Source organism: Lepidochelys kempii, chromosome 11 (genome assembly GCF_965140285.1).
Source record: "Lepidochelys kempii isolate rLepKem1 chromosome 11, rLepKem1.hap1, whole genome shotgun sequence".
Classification (NCBI taxonomy): domain Eukaryota; kingdom Metazoa; phylum Chordata; order Testudines; family Cheloniidae; genus Lepidochelys; species Lepidochelys kempii.
The window spans coordinates 18,832,081-18,849,338 of NC_136390.1; the positions used below are offsets into that span (position 1 = coordinate 18,832,081).

Sequence of the window (17,258 nt, forward strand, 5' to 3'; positions counted from 1 at the left end):
TTATTAATTGTACATTTTTGGTGTATTAGAAATGGTGAATGACACACTGTATTTACTACATAATAAACTTTTTGCTCATGATTTCAGTCGAACTGCATTAGAATTGTAACTGAAATTTAATTAAACACACAGAACAAAATGACCTTGAATGTGTTGGATACATAAACTTCTTATCAAAACATTTTTCACATTTACAACTAAATGATATGTTAACCAGAAGGATTAACTGTAGTCAGTTAATTAACTGAAGTCAGTGAATTAAAATGATTATTTCAGGTCAGGCTGGGAAAATTTTCAGATATGCCTGTGTGAAAGTGGTTGGAGCTTAAGTTCCTACTTGTCTAAGTCTCTTGAAAATGATAGTCTCTCCTCAGTTACTGTGCTAGTCGCTTGCGTCTGGGAGCACAGCTTCTGGGTCTCCCACAGAATCAAGTCCTTAAAGGTAGATGACCTATTGTGCCATATTTACAAAGCTTGACTTCAGAAATTAGAAGATTTTCCCCGTATCCTTTCTATATATAAAAAGCAGCTTTTAACTCTAAGTTTTAGGTAGACACTAATGGATTCAGCTTATTTGTTTTTTATTGAAAAATGTTTTAAGAGATTGCACTAAGTTTAGGCCTTAACAGGTTTTGTATTAAATTCCGATTTTAAACAGTTTATTTTTAAAAGAAAAACTTATTGTTACTTGAATCCCAAAATAATAAAAATCCTATTTAAATTTTTAAAAATGGATTTTTATCCACTGTGCCTTGTGTGCATTTACTTTTTTTTTTAAATTATTCTTTCAACTCTACTTCTGTCAAGGTGCAAAGGCCTAAATGGGGAACATGGTATATAACAAGATCCAAAATGAAAAATGCAAATAAGTTATTCACCATATTCACTTGACCCATTAGTGTAAATAACTCATCCTGTAAACCACAGTCTCCTTATTCTTTATTTTGTCTTTTTTTGTTAATTTAACTGATTTGTAACTGTATGGGGCACCAAACTTGTGTGAGAGTTGAGAACTTTGGAACAAAAATGAATTGCATCCCTCAAGTGGAGGGACATTTGAGAAGTAAGTCTGAAAATGTTTAATTTAGAAATTGTGATGTACAAAGGGCTACAAATGAATATTTAGAAAGTATTGACACTGTTGTATTTTTCTGCTGTCCCTTTTTGATTTTGAGATACCATAACTGAGGAGGGACAGCATGATGATGATTTTTCTATATATAATCATTTGTGATTGAAGGTAACAAGTGCCAGACAAATATCACATCCTGATGACTTGAGCCACTTTATATTTATCAAATTCCTCCTCCTGGTTCTGGTAATGGGCTATTCTTCTTCTGTGATTGGATCTCTCTTCTACAAAGTCCCACAAGACTACATTTCTTCGTCTCCTCTTTGTTCATCTTGTCCTTCTAAGTCATTTTTAATCATAGCTATTACTTTTACTCTTATAATTAACTTGTATTGTCACAATTTCTGTGTGGCCAGGTAGGTTGAACTCCAGAAGTAGATTATTTTCTTTTGGGTCAAAGAAATGAGCAGGCTGAGACACAAGGACTTAAACTTTCAAAAGTGACCAGTGGTTTTGAGAGCCCAACTTCAGACACAAACTCTTTACAGTCGGGTCTTTATATGGTATTTCAAGTTGGTCACTTAAAAACTAAGGCACCCAAAATTACTAGTCACTTGAAAATTTAGGCCAGGATACCTGATCCTATTCTGCATGTATTTAGAGTTTATACAGGTGCTGTAGAATATGGGTTATGAGCAGGTATAGTTAAAACCTCACAGCTCCAGGAAACATCTGTATTTCCATATCCAGGTAGCCTGTTTCAATCTGTAACTGCCCCAGGATATTGTCTACTCTATCACAGTATATCACCATGTGTTAAGGCTGTTAATTAGATACTACCAATAAATCAAAAACTACCCCTTGTGCTGATACATCGCCCTTTGATCTGTATAAGAAAGAGTTATTCTACAGAGCACCCAGATAAAACAATAATGGGCTCTGCAGAAATGTGTAATAACAATTTCCCTGGTTTTCCAAGTCAAAAAGATGTCTTCTCTAATTCCTTATATTTCAGAGTACCTTTGCTTATGAGGCAGTACTTCAGGTACTGCAAATGAGAAAAGACTTTGATTGGTTAAATTCACTTAAGTGCCTGCTAACGTTACTGGGGATGCAGTGGTTTCTTATAGATTCTACCCACCTCAGATAATTTATAGAGTTATATAAATATAAATATATATAATCTATGGGTTTCGTACTATATCTTGGCCACTTTTAATACACTATATATTTAAAACCTTGAACCACTTCTCCCCTGCCGCCTTTCATGTCTGTATTGACCAACTAAACTTCTTTCAGCTAAAAATTTTAGATAGAAGTGCTGTTTTTGAGCATATGGAATATCTGTTCAAACAAGTTTTATTATCTTTATTTCCTTCCTTGAATTAAACTTCCCAGTTGCATCCAGCATCTTATAATACTGGGGTAACCTCTGACTCTGAACTTTCTATTTTGTCCCAGATATCTTAGATCTGCAGATTTGCCTGTTGCTACCTCACAAAACTGTCTATATACGTACTCAGTTCTGTCAGCCTAAAGCTTTGTCCATGCATACAGCTCCTTTTCTTATGGCTTGCCCAAGGCTCAGTTATCTGTGGCCTGTCATATGCACTAATTCATGTAACCAGAAGTTGAGCTACACTGACGGTAATTAGTGTGTTAATTATCTAGATTCTAAAAATACATGCATTAAGTATGAAACCGAAGTAGTAGTAAGCACTTTAGTTGTATAGTAACCTATAATTACCATTAATTTATGTGTAATATGAAGGCTATCAAGAAACACAGCCACAATGTAACTACAATGATATTAGGCATTATAAAGTATGACATTTTAAAAATGTATTTAAAATTGGACTTTTTGTGGGAGTAAATAAATTCCCATTCTCACTAAGGCCTAACCATGCCCTGGTTAGAGGGGGAAATTGAGTTATGATAAACAACTAAGAGTCAGGGGGAAATTGAATTATGACAACTTAGTGTGGAAAGGAGTTAGTTTAGATTTGTAAGGTTGGGTGAGCTTTTCTGGCTATCCAAGCTGAAACTTGTATGTATTTGATGCCAGTAAAATAGCACAGCTCAAGACTTCTGTTTGTATTTTCTCTGAGCAAGGTGTTCTCATTTCACAGATTGTTTACAGCGTGCTGCTGGGTTTTGGGGTTTGGGCTTTTTTCCTGCTTTTAAAGTTATGCATCATGGGCTCAGATTCTATTTACCTGCTGCAGTATCATAAGCCTCAAATTAAGCACAAAGTTGCATGTTACATGAACAAAAATAGGAGATATCAATTTTCCCCCCCTTTTGTTCATCTGCCTCACGTCTAGGTTACAATGAGACTGTAAATATGTTATCCGTGCATATTGAACCAATAAGCATGGTTGAGAGGAGATGTCATTAAGATGCTAGAGCATGGGCCAAGGAATGTTTTTTATTCCTAGGTTTGCTGCTGCCAAGCTGTGTGGCCATGAGCAAGTCCTGTGTCCCATTTACCTACCTGTAAAACAGGTATTCTGTCAACACTTCCAAGGAGTATTATGAGGCTTAACTAATGTTTGTAGAGCACTTGGAGATTATTGCAACAAAAGTACTATACAAGTGCAAAATATTTTGGGGGAGGGGGGTCTGGGTTTCACTGCAACATCATGCACTTTGTAATTTGCAAAGTCACCTTCTGCTAGCCAGGCCCTAAAATCAAGTAAAGTAATCAGTTTGCTGTTTTTTCGACAACAGAAGGAGGTTCTTTTTTGTGTACTTGTCCATATATATGTTCTACTGCTGTGTGCATGCTTTTGGTCAGCTGTGTCCGTGGGAGGGCCTGCCTTTTCCTTGAGTGTCCTTGTGCCTCCAACATCATGGCCTCTTTAGTGCTGGACTCACCATTGTTATCAGTAGTGAAGGTACTTCCTTTGGTACTGACCAACTCGCCTATTCCATTACTGAACAGGAGGAATACGCCTTCTCTTCCTCAGGCTCTGAAAATGGTAGGGAGGTGTCACCATTTCATCCTCTGGGAGCTAGATATCCAGAGCAGTATACACCAGAGAAGGAGTCAAGCTCATTTTTATTACTCCAAATGTAAGAGCTCTCAGAAGGACACCTTTGTGAAATGTATAGGGGTATCCAGCCCCATGGCTACCTGCTCACTATGCCTATCAACACCCTCAGCCTTATTGGGCACTGTGGGGATTTCATCAGCCTAGAAGACTAGCACCTGCATCCTGGTCCAGGGCTAGATCTTTCTTCACCAGCCCAAACTGCAGTGATGCCAAAGGAACAGAGTTGTTAGGGCTTTGATGAGGATTTACAGACAGAGGACCATCCTATACTAGTGCCCATCTTATCCTCATTTCCTGATGAGGCTATATCTATATATCTGCCTCCAGAAGACTACAAGATGTTCCAGAAAACTGGCTGATGCACTGAAGATTCCAGTGGAAGTTGTCCAAAAGAAGTCTCTCAAGCTCCTAGACATTCTTCACACTTCTGTACCTGGATGACTTGCAATTCCCATCAATGAGGGGCTCTTAGAGCCAACTAAGTTATTCTGGCAGACTTCTTTGGCACCAGCATCAAAAAGAACAGATTGCTGATAGCAAGTGTGTTCCCTTGACTTTGAGCAATTTTCCACACAACCTACACCTGAGTCACTGGTTCAACCAGAAAAAGTCAGCAGAAAGCAACACCTTGAGACAATCACACAAATTATTTGGTGTAAAGCCAACAAGTAAGAATCTTCAATTACTAGGCCTTATTGGTGAAGTACAATTATTTTAATTGGGACTCCTCCAAATTCTGTGACAGAAATCCTCAAGGTGAGAGAGAGGAGTTTAATCCTTCATCTCAGAGGGACAACTTATTGCACATTCATCACTTCAAGCAGCCCTCAGTGTTGATGACAAGGCATTCCGATCTATGGCTGTATCAGTTGCCATGAGGGGATCCTGTTGGCTCCAATCCTCAGAAATCCTGTTGGGATCTGGAGCTCACCTCAATGCCCTTATGACTCAGGGCAGATGGACAACTCAGGAAACCAATCTCCACATCAGTCTGTGGGAACTCAGGGCAGTCAGGAGTACCTGCCTTCATTTCCTACCCCTCATCAGGGTTATGACAAATAACATATCTTGCATATTCTATATCAACAAGCAAGGACGAGCGAGATCCTTCCCTCCCTGTGCACCGAAGTAAGGAAACTATGGAACTGGTGCATAACTCATCAGATCTGCGTCCTGGGTATTCAGAACACCGCAGCTGATGTTCTCAGCAGATGCTTCTCCCAGAACTACAAATGGGAGCTAGGCAGTATATTCCAAGGATGGGGACTTCCAGAGGTGGCTCCCTTCACCACCTTCTGTTCAAGCGGGAGACTGGGCCACAACTCTTTGCAGGATGCCTGTCGTCCATTTTGGACAAAGGGTCTGCTCTGTGTTTCCTCCAACACCTCTGATACTAAAAGTGATGAACAAAATCAGACAGGACAAAGCCAGTTATCCTTATATTCCTGACTTAGAATATCAGGGTTGGAAGGGACCCCAGAAGGTCATCTAGTCCAACCCCCTGCTCAAAGCAGGACTTGACTGAGACAACCTTGGCCCCCTTACCTGCTTCATCCATGCATCCGACCACCGTTCAAGCTTTGGCCCACTCTTGGTCTGCTCTCTCAGGCTGCGGATCATGTGCTTCATCCCAGCTTGGGGTTCCCCACCTCAGGGGATGGTTCCTCTATGGTTCACAGGATTAGAATCCTCCTGCTCTGCAGAAGTGCAACAGGTGTTATTAAACAGTAGAAAGAAGACAACCTGCACTACTTACCTGCAGAAATGGAAGAGATTCTTCCCTTGGTGTTGCCACTGCCACCCTCTGCCTGAATCTTTGCATCTTTCAGTCATCCTAGATTACCTGTTGGATCTAAAGAAGTCGGGGTTATCAGTTTGCTGGATTTAAGGTTCATTTGGCCACAGTATCAGCCTTTCATCCTCCAGTGGACGAGTTCTTGGTATTTGCTCACCTCATGTTTGTTGTCCAGGTTAATTAAGGGTCTGGGGAATGTCTACTCCCAGATTGAAGACCCTGCCCTGACCTGGGATCTCAGCCTGATACTTAGATGCCTTATGAAACCTCCATTTGAACCAATGGCAACCAGTTCTCTCCTCCAAGATCAGCCTTTTTAGTAGCCATCATGTTGGCTCATAGGGTTGGGGAGATTGGAGCCTTAATGGTAGCTCTCCCCCACTCCACCCCCTTACAGTGTTCTTTAAGGGCAAATTCTTTTTACACCCACACCCTAAATCCTTGCCTAAGGTACTGTTGGCTTTCCAGTTGAACCAATCCCTTCATCTACCAATGTTTTTTCCAAAACCGCATAGTTCTCTGCAGGAGACATGTTTTCGTAACTTGGATGTTAGAAGGGCATTGGCTTTCTACTTAGATACAAACAATTTTGAAAGTCACCGAGACTGTATATCTTCTTCACAGATAGATTCTGGGGGTCCACGGTCTCTTCTCAGGGACTGTCAAGATGGATATCCGAGTGTATTATCACTTGTTACGATCCAGCAGGTGTTCATCTGCCCCAAAGGCTGATAACACATTCTACCAGATCACAAGTAACATCCACAGCATTCTCAAGAACCTGTCCTATCCGAGATACGTGGGGCTGCTACATGGGATTCAGTACATAGGTTTTCTAAACTTTACACATTGATCCATGCTGCCATATCTAATGCAGCTATTGGTCCTGTGGTACTATTTTCAGTTCTAGACTCGATCCCGAAGTTCGCTCCCTCCATCAGGGATACTACTTAGAAGTCCCCTGAAGTGGCGCACCCATAGGGAACATTCCTTGAAGAGGCGGTTAATCACCTTGTGCAGTAACTGTGGCTCCTTGAGATGTTGCCGTATAGGTGCTTTGCTACCCAACCTTTTCTCCCCTCTGCTTCTGACTGTTCTCTGTGGGGCATTGAGGGGGAGAAGGAATGGAGGGTGGTTCACCCAGGCATCCCTGTTTAGTCTTGATGTGTGGCACGAGTTAGCATGGGGTGCATGAACTGGCTGAATGGACAACTGTAAGATAAAATCTCCGGTCAAGGGCCCGAGAGATGCATGCACACCTGAAGTGGAGCATCCTTAGGGACACACATCTTGAAGCACCACTGTTACTGCACAAAGTGAGTAACCTTTTCCTCCATTGATGGAGCTACCATTGTTCAGGAAAGTGGTCGTCTTACCAATAGAAAAACCCCTTCTGGTATGTAGTTGTGTCCACATTATGGTGATGTAGCTATGCTGGTGTAGCTTCTGTACTGTAGGCATACTCTTAAACAGGGTCTATGGACTTCTCAAGAAGTCTGGCTTCACATAAACGTCTTGGAGGTAAGGATCATTTGTCAAGCATATATAGTTGTCCTCCCAGCTCTGAAAGATCTGACAATTCAGGTCACGACAGACAACACTACAACCGTGTTTATATAAACAAACAAGGGAAGCAAGATTCTGTATCTATGTCAAGGAGTGGTAAATCTCTGGAATTACTGTATCTGTCACAAGATTACTCCATTAGCCATAGATTTACCAGAGTTGCAAATGGTATCACCTCAGCAGATAGTTTGCAAATGACCTTGTGTGGTCAATAAAAGGTACCATTACCCAAGAAGTCATCAGGTGAGATCATCTAACCATAGACGTCTTGACCACCAATGAAAACAAGTGTCTCAAGTTCTGCTCCACAGAAGGGCAGACACAAGGCTCTCTCTCCAACACATTCTTGATCTCTGTCCCTAATGCATGCTTATCCTCCAATTCCATTTTTCCCAAGAGTCATTGGAAAATTCAGATAGGGTATGGCCAGGATGATCATGATAGCACCAGCATGGCTGAGGTGCTTCTGGCTCTCTGACCTGAGGAAATCTCTGCATTCAGCCTCAGATCCAATTGCTTCTTCAGTCGGATGTGGTATCTGAGATGGCCAGATCCTCCATCTGGATCCACTGTCCCTGAACCTGGTGGCATAGATATTGGCCAGTTAACATCAGCAGAGAGGACCTGTTCAGGTGAAGTACAGAATATTCTCATCCACAGTAGAAAGGACTCTGCAAGGCTTGTTTATTTTGTTGAGTGGAAGAGATTCATTATGAGGCCACACCACCCCTTGTCTCTGTTTCAAACTCAGATACACTGGGATTACCTTCTATTACTAAAGAACATTTGGCTATCTGTAAGCTCCCTGTGGGTCCACCATGCAGCGATATCTGCTTTCTGCCTTCCCTTTCGTGAGTATTCCTCATTTTCACACCTTACAGTAGCTAGGTTCTTCAAAGCCCTCATGTGGCTATTTCCCTCAGTTAGAAAGCCTCCCACTTCTTGAGATCTCAGAATTGGGCTGACAGGTTTGACCTGGGTTGATGGGTTGACTCTTTGAGCCACCTGCTATATGTTCTGTGTTCTATCTCTCCATCAAAACTGCCTTTGTAGTAGCAATAATATCTGCCAAAAGGGTAGGAAAGATACAAGCTCTTGTGGCAGAATCTACATACATAGTTTTTCATACAGATGTGGAGTAATCTTGGGACCTCACCCAAAATTCTTGCCAAAGGTAGTCTCAGACTTTGATGTCAGCCAAGTAATACATCTGCCTGTTTTCTTTCCAGAGCCACATTCCAGCAGATGCTAAATTTCACATTGTAGGTATTTTTACAGTGCTGTCCTTACCCTAAATCTATATAGGTATATCTCCCAGATTATGTGTAGTTTATGGGGATAGGTCATATCAACACAGAGACTTCCTAATTGAATTTATACATGTATTAAGTTGTGCTATGAAATAGACAACTTAGACCCACCATTGAGAGTGTAGCTTCTTTGAAAAATGTTCCACTATTAGAAATACTTAGGGCATCTACCTGAGGTTCAGTGTATACACTGACTCAGCATTACTTCATAGAGGAAGCATCAGGCTCTGATCAGTGTTTTGGCAGGGCTGTCTTATCATCATTGTTTTGTAAACTCCGAATACCTCCTGTGATCGAGGTGACCGTTAGTGCATCCCCAACAGTGAAATATATACGGACAATCTTCAAAAGAAGAATCAGTTACTTACCTGTATAATATATATGGATGACACATCTCAAAGAACCACAGTTACTGTCAGGTAAATAATTGTATATATTTCTGTTTGGAAACTTGATTGTATAAAATTGGTCCCACAGGATCTCCGTGCTATACAGAACGGTGTAACGACCACCTTCCCTTGGTGGCACATCCCACCTTGTAGTTTCATGCAGCACAGACAAAGATAACTGGAATGTGCATTTTTATCATCTTACATTTTAAGTGAATGTAGTGTTTGTATAAAGTATGGAGTTGAAAGTTCTCTATCCCCAAAATAGATAAAACATAAGGCAGCAGCCCTGCAGATCCCAGTGTACCTTAATCCTGACTTGGGGTACCACGACACTAGAGGTAGGAGGGTGATCCGGTCTCTAATCCCATTTAGTTCTTGGCTCCTCTGCTGAGCCTGCAAACAATAATACTAATTGTGGTGATGGATTTTATTTAGTCAATATCTGTCCAGTAAGTATTTAGACTGAGTCCACCAACTTGCTCCACATAGACCCTAGGTTCCACATGCTAGTATTAACCACCTGAGCAAGTCATGGAGATGTGCCGCTGTTTTTTCTGGTGTCCTCTTTTTAGATTTGTTGGGTAAAAATTCAGAAGACTGCTATATTAAGTCAATACAAAGTTGTACCTAAAATGATTGGTCCTTATTTGCAGCAGCTGCCTCTGCGACATTAGCAGTGTGCCACTTGGATAATATAGCATGTACCATACCAAACTGAGAATTAATACATCTTACTTTTAATTGTATTGATTAATAGCTGTCAATTTTATTTGTATTATGAAGTTTTTAATAACTATAAAACAACTTTCCAATGAACTGTTTCTTATTTTTGTACAAATATTTGTTTACATTTGTGATTACTTCAGAGAACATTGTAACTGAAGCATATTTATTTAATGTTGTGGAATGGTTTGGCCTTTTTCATGAGCTGTTGGATTCGGGGCCGTAACACTGTCTGAGAGGGTTACATTTCTCACAGTGAACCGGTCTCTTTTTCAGCTGCTTCCTTGCTTCCTTTTCAAGGGGTTTCGGGTGTGTGTTTAACTTGTATGCTGCCTTTTGATCAAAGAGTTTTCAACCTGCTTGTCCAAAATGTGTCAACATAAAAAAAAAACTTCAGGAAGATGGTGCTTCAGCTAATCGAGGAAGTGACTCATGTCAAAGGGTGTAACTGTATTTGTCCTAAGAGGGAGTTAAAACCAGCATCCGCTGTACAACCTCTAACTCTGAAAATTACCACTAGTTATTATTTGCATGAAGTTTTCTAACTGAGTTGTTTTTGTTAAATGTTACTTTCATTGAAAAAATTCTCTCTTTTAATGTGTTTTTCTGCATTAAGTGGAGATCTAGGTGCCATAGACAAGATTTTATTTAAGTTAACTGATAGATTAAAATATTATTTTTAACTACTTTGCTGAGCAAATATTAAGAAGCATGTGGTTTTATTTAGTGCTAGTTCAGAATATTTCTGAAAATAAAACCATCTGTTCCAGCAGGTGCCACCTTTTTCTGCTGAGTGCTGCATTTCTGTCATTCCACTTCCTGTGCCGAGGTGGAATAGTAAAGCTACAAAGAGAACCTTTTTTAACCCTCTGGGGAACCATCTTAGCAATCAATTTATATTGTCCTAGTTATTCTCCTAAGCTTGCAAAATTAATTCTCTTTTTGGAAGTGCAGTAGAGACTGAAAAATATTCACAGCTACATTGCAGTTGCTTGGAAACGAGAATTTTAGTTTGCAGCACTATTGATTGCATCCATCATATTCTGTAGCTTCAATATTAATACAGTTACTCCCAGTATACTTCCTTTTGCGTGCCTTACGTCATCTAGTCACCAAATACATTGCGGCATCTCATTTATTTAAAAAAAATCTGTAAGGATAGTTAAGCCATGAGAAGTTTATATATAGTTCAGAATCACAGATTTCTTCATGTTAAATAAAACTGTAAGTGCTGTCTTTGGGAAGTCCCTTTTAATATTGATTCAAAGTATGAATTAAATGGCACTGATAGTGACAAGTGGAAAATATTTATGTGCAGTACCTGTCTTGTATTTCGAATCTAATGCACAGATATACTGTCTGATTGTTTCTTTAATAATGGAACTAAGATTCAGCTGCATAATTTTCTGAAGCTAATATCCTAATATACTGACTGTCCTATCACATTCAGATTTCAGTGCTGCTCTTTTTCACAAACAGGTATGAATAAAACCAATTTACAGTGTTAATTCAAATGGCTGATAATACTCTAAATATTTCTTAATCATTTTTGTGAGTTTATCTGATGCCCTTTTGTGATCTTTCTAAATGAATATGTTTGTGTTAATTGCAGTTTGTATATGAACTACATTATGCTGCTTTTATCCTAGGAAGAGTCCGAATAAATTGATGTGCTATGTTCATGCATTGATTGAGAACATTTTGGTGCCAGTAAAAATACCAAAACCCAACTCGAGTGGCATAATGAGGACAAGTTCTATGGAAACTTCACCCACATATGCATGCCAATATAGCTCAGTCGTGATATGTCCCAATTGCAGTGCAGTGTTTGGCTTTGCTTTTCACAAACAAGCTGTCAGTTACCAGGATGCGGGCAGTCATGCCTAGTCAGAGTCAGAGTCTAATGGTTAGAGCTTGGGTGAGGCAAGGCAGGAGTAACAACCATGGTTTTCCTGTAAACATGCATTTAAATCCGTTATTTTAACAGCTATCATTCTACCTAGTAGAAAGCAAATCCACCTGGAGCCCTTGTCTGAAATTTGCTGCTTCTGTTTGTGGGGCTAAGTTGGAGGGAAACATCATTTTATGTGGTCAGTTGTGGTCACAGGTACAGTGTTTTGATTTATAAGGGTAAGGTTGTCTTTGCAGGACAGAAATATGCTAGTTCTGTCCCCAGTGCTTGATCACATTCATCATGAAGTTACTATATTTCATGAAATAGGTTGATTTGAATTGGTTTCAACTGAATCTTGTTGACACTTCAAACAAAAATATGAGTGCTTTTATTAATCTGTTCTCAGTTGTTGTCCTTTAGAAATTGTTGTACTCTTAATTTAAAATATGTATTGGAATATGAAATTGCCATACTAGTTTGCACTCAGTAGTTGTCTAGTCCAGCATCCTGTCTCCAACAGTGATCAACACCAGATGCTTCAGAAGTAGGTGCAAGAAACCCTGCAGTTACGCAGGTGTGAAATGATCTCTCTTCCCACATTAGGTTTCTTCCTCATGTTTTTTCCAAAATTGTTAGCATTAAGTATTGTAGCTCTGGATATTTTTGTTACGTATATAATGGATGAATTCAAACTGGAACAGGTACAGAGAAGGGCTACTAGGATGATCCGAGGAATGGAAAACTTGTCTTATGAAAGGAAACTCAAGGAGTTTGGCTTGTTTAGCCTAACTAAAAGAAGGTTGAGGGGAGATATGATTGCTCTTTATAAATATATCAGAGGGATAAATACTGGAGAGGGAGAGGAATTATTTAAGTTCAGTACCAATGTGGACACAAGAACAAATGGATATAAAGTGGCCACCCGGAAATTTAGACTAGAAGTTAGACAAAGGTTTCTAACCATCAGAGGAGTGAAGTTTTGGAATAGCCTTCCAAGGGAAGCAGTGGGGGCAAAAGATCTATCGGGCTTTAAGATTAAACTCGATAAGTTTATGGAAGAGATGGTATGATGGGATAACATGGTTTTGGTGATTAAATATTCGTGGTAAATAGGCCCAATCGCCTGTGATGGGATATTAGATGGGGTGGGATCCGAGTTACCCAGGAAAGAATTTTCTGTAGTATCTGGCTGATGAAACTTGCCCATATGCTCAGGGTTTAGCTGATCGCCATATTTGGGGTCGGGAAGGAATTTTCCTCCAGGGCAGATTGGAAGAGGCCCTGGAGGTTTTTCTCCTTCCTCTGTAGCATGGGGCACGGGTCACTTGCTGGAGGATTCTCTGCTTCTTGGAGTCTTTAAACTACGATTTGAGGACTTCAATAGCACAGATATAGGTGTGAGGGTTTTTTGCAGGAGTGGTGGGTGAAATTCTGTGGCCTGCGTTGTGCAAGAGGTCAGACTAGATGATCATAATGGTCCCTTCTGACCTAAATATCTATGAATTATCTAGTCCCTTTTTGAGTGTTGCTGAGTTTTTATTAATTTTGAATCTGCCACCTTTTAAAATTCATTTAATATTCCCTTGTATTATTAGATGGGGAAAACTGATGCTGCCTCTCTCTTCTATTAGCCATTCTTTATACTTTTTATCGTGTCTTCTTATTCATCTCTTTTCAAAGGTAAACAATGCCAGTCTCTTTAATCTCTTTCCATACGAGTTCTTCCATGTTCTAAAAATGTTCATTGCCCTTCTCTGAACAACCTCTTAATTCTACAATATCCATGTAAACATATGTATTTGTAAAAGGTTTTGTTTCTTACAGTTTTGCATGACTAGTCATTTGAATGTGTGTAAGCAATGTGCTGTTTACATATAGGTATTTCTCTAGCTATCATCATCATGTTTTCTGAGCACCCTGTAAAATTAATGGTACATCACTTACCTCCAAAACATAGAAGGAGAAGGGAGCAGAGTTCTAAGTTACTGAGTGAATTTGAGACATTATTCCAGAAAGGTAGAAAATATACTAGATTCTTCTTGAGAAGTGACCAACACTTCAAATAGAAGAGCAGCCTTTTTTTGGAGCCGAGTCATTGCCATTTTTGTCCATATGGATTTTAATGAACTACTGAGTCAGCATATGCAGTACATCTGGCCTTTACACACTGTTTCATTCTGTTTTGTATGTTCATCCCAGTATGATCCAGGTGTAATTCACAGTGAAATCAGGCAAGTTTCATTGCTCTTTTTGTATTGAACATAAGTTTTTAAAGAAACTGGAAGTGGGACTGGCGGACACATTTCTGAATTCTTCGTTATAGGCAAAGTCCCCTGTATGATTTTTACAGCTGTGTAAAATTTCATGTAGTTGCCCTTTTTATTTTGTGCTTAACTGTGCTCTATTTTAATTTTTAATTGATTCTTTAGTCCCTTAGGTGGTAAAGATAACCTTACAAATATGATACGGTGACATCAACCTACAGCATCAGTTACCCTTCAGTTCTGTGCTGTCACCTTTTCTGACAGGGCTGCAGGTGCACCTTTGGCACTGTATGTAAATATTTAATAATCTATATTCTAACAGAGAAGTAAAAAGTTGTTTGATCTCTGTCCACTGCCAGGAAAGAATTGGCTGACTGATAGCCAAAGAATCGGAGTGTGTCAGTTGGATTTGGCCTGCCATCAATTTCTTAATGACCTTTCCCAGAAAAGGGGAGGCTTAGAGACCAGATAATAGTTTGCAAGGTTATTTAAAATAAAGTGATCTCTTGCAAACAAGGGCTGAATTATTCTGTGTTTGAGGGCTGCTGGCAGCTTGCCCTCTCTAACCTTGCCAATAATTAGCTTGGGTATCCCCTACTGGTTTTTGTCAATCGACTCGTGGCTGAATGGCTCTCACATGCCACAAATAGAACCTCTTCCAGTTGGGAGCATGGATGAAATTCATCCAGGGAGCATGGTGTGCTTATACTCTTGTGTCATATTACTATTTTGGGAGCTCCTGAGGCTTTGACAGTTTTGTCCATGATGTAGACGTGAGAGCTTCCGCCACTGAGCAGCACTTACCCTTGAATTTCCACTGCCTTTGTATTTTCTATATTTTTCACCCCCTTTTTAATTTGGTAGCATTTCATGTTCACTTTGCACACGTGTATACGACTACACAAGGTACAAGACAGTAGAGAATCGGGTGAAGTTGATTCAGAAACTGGTTGGAAGCAGACTTAGTTAATTAGATGACCTACCAGTAGAAATGGTTCCACTGAGCAGGATTTGCCTACATAACAGCAGAGGAGAAGAATCTCCTGACATCCACCTTAGCCTTGGCGCAAGAACCTAAAAACTCTTTGTCAAGAGTCATCCTTCCATCTGTGCTTCAGTTTCTTCACCTCTCGCTTCGTCGGTTGCAGGTAAACCATGGCAACCTGTGAAGGTGATGCAAAGGGGAAGAGGTGCCTGGACCTTGTGGCATCTGTAATCATGGGCAACAAATGGCTGTCATGGCCACACCAGACTGTCCATAGGCAGAAAAGTTTTGTCCCCAGAGAGCTTTAGAAAACCAGCAAAATCTATCAGTATCTTTGGATGGACCATCAAAGCAATGCTATTTTATTATTTTATTTATGTTACCTGATCACAGTAATAAAGACTAATGGAGTTTGATGTTGTGTTATAACACACAACATTTTTCTTCAAAGGTTCTTGTGGTTTTCGTAATCATTCTGATGTTAAATTTGTGGTATTTTTGCAGAAACTTCCTTAAGGTTTTTTTTAGTTTTTAAAAGTTTAGGCTTGTTGAAAATAAAAGTGCTTCTGACAGGGAAAACTAAATAAATTCACTTGCTTACAAGTCAAATCAATGAGAGATATTATTTTGTCATTGATACAATGTGTAATTCACATTAGTATTAATGGGAGTTACATACATGTCTTAATGATAGAATAGCCCATTTATAGTGTTGTGCAAGCAGTTACTGTATAACCATCCAACATTGTTCAGTGGCACTTGGAAAATGGTAATTGTCTCCATATTGGTATTGCTATCATCACTGCAGACTAACTGATTTGAGTTTTGGTATTTCGTGGTGTAGACGAATGGATCCAAACGATCTTAATTCTCTGTATACACACTGTAAATTCCACTCTCACCAAGCTGCCAGAGTTGAAGGGCCAATGGTTTATTTTTATGTTTACTTCGATTAGTTGTTCCTTTTGGAGAACTCCTACTAGTACTTTTATAAAACCTAACTGTTCTTATTATGCAACTGAGACTTCTCTAAAGCTGGAATAACCAGTTTTTAAAAGGACACAGCTGGCTTTAATGTTCATATATTTAAAGCAACAACAACAAATTTCCTTACTAAAGATATGAATAACCTCTTAAATTATAAAAATTAATGGAATTTACAAAATCAAGCTTAATTTTTTGCATTATCGATTGCTTGAAGAATAAACACTAACCAACTTCCCTTTTTTGGTACAGTCTGTTTCTACTGTATTTCATTTTGAGATTGTCATGTATGCCCCAATGCTGCAATATCTGGATTACAAAGAATGCAGGGGACTGTTTGTTTTTGTTTTTAATTTTTCATGTTTCCACTGTTTTACTCTAAAGTCTAATATCTAGATGAGGAGGTCTCTGAATTACTACATAAAATTCTTTCCCAAGTGTCTGGCTGGTGGGTCTTGCCCACATGCTCAGGGTCTAACTGATTGGCATATTTGGGGTAAGGAAGGAATTTTCTCTCAGGCCAGATTGTCAGAGACCCTGGGGGCTGGGTGGAGGTGTGGGTGGAATTTGCCTTCCTATGCGGCATGGGTCACTTGCTTGTTTGAACTAGAGTATATGGTGGAGCCTCTGTAATTTAGACTTAAAATCAAGATTTGAGGACTTCAGTAACTCATCAGAGGATATAGATCTATTACAGAACTGAGTGTGTGAGGTTTTGTGGCTTGTAGGAGATGAGACTAAATCATGGTGGCCCCTTTTGGCCTTAAAGTCTGAGTCTATTACTCTTTTGTTTTTGTAAATGCTTGTTCTTCCAAAACATGAATTTGGGATTAAGTCTGGCCTGACATCCCTATAAGAAAGTTCTATTAGATGTCTTAACAAAATTGCATAACCTTTCCATATGTGCATCTGTGTGTAAAACATGTTATAGATGTAATGTAATTGTTTTCAAAACAAGATTGAATATTTGTGTAATTACAGGGTACCAAGTTATGCCTAACCAGCAGCAAGCCTACCAGGGGTTGGTTGGAGTTCAGCAGTCTCAGAATCAAAATCTAGTCAGTAGCCAACACAACAACGTTGGAAATCAGATACAGGGTGTGATTGTTCCATACAATTCAGTGCCATCTTATCAGGTAAGTTTATCTTTTCAGAACTTCCTTGTCATTTGTTTGAATATTTAAAGCAATTTTAAAAAATCTGAACAACTTTTGTAG

At 39.5% G+C, this 17,258-nt stretch overlaps 1 protein-coding gene across 13 annotated transcripts in view; it reads left to right on the plus strand.

Annotated features, from left to right (window-relative positions):
* The window catches only part of R3HDM1 (R3H domain containing 1), a 167,227-nt gene that overhangs the window by 124,131 nt on the left and 25,838 nt on the right, over nt 1-17,258 (plus strand). For all 13 annotated transcript variants that reach the window (XM_073305350.2, XM_073305337.2, XM_073305338.2 and 10 more), the window contains one exon: nt 17,023-17,177. In XM_073305350.2, the coding sequence (XP_073161451.1) occupies nt 17,023-17,177 (155 nt within the window). The remainder of the gene's footprint in view (nt 1-17,022; nt 17,178-17,258) is intronic.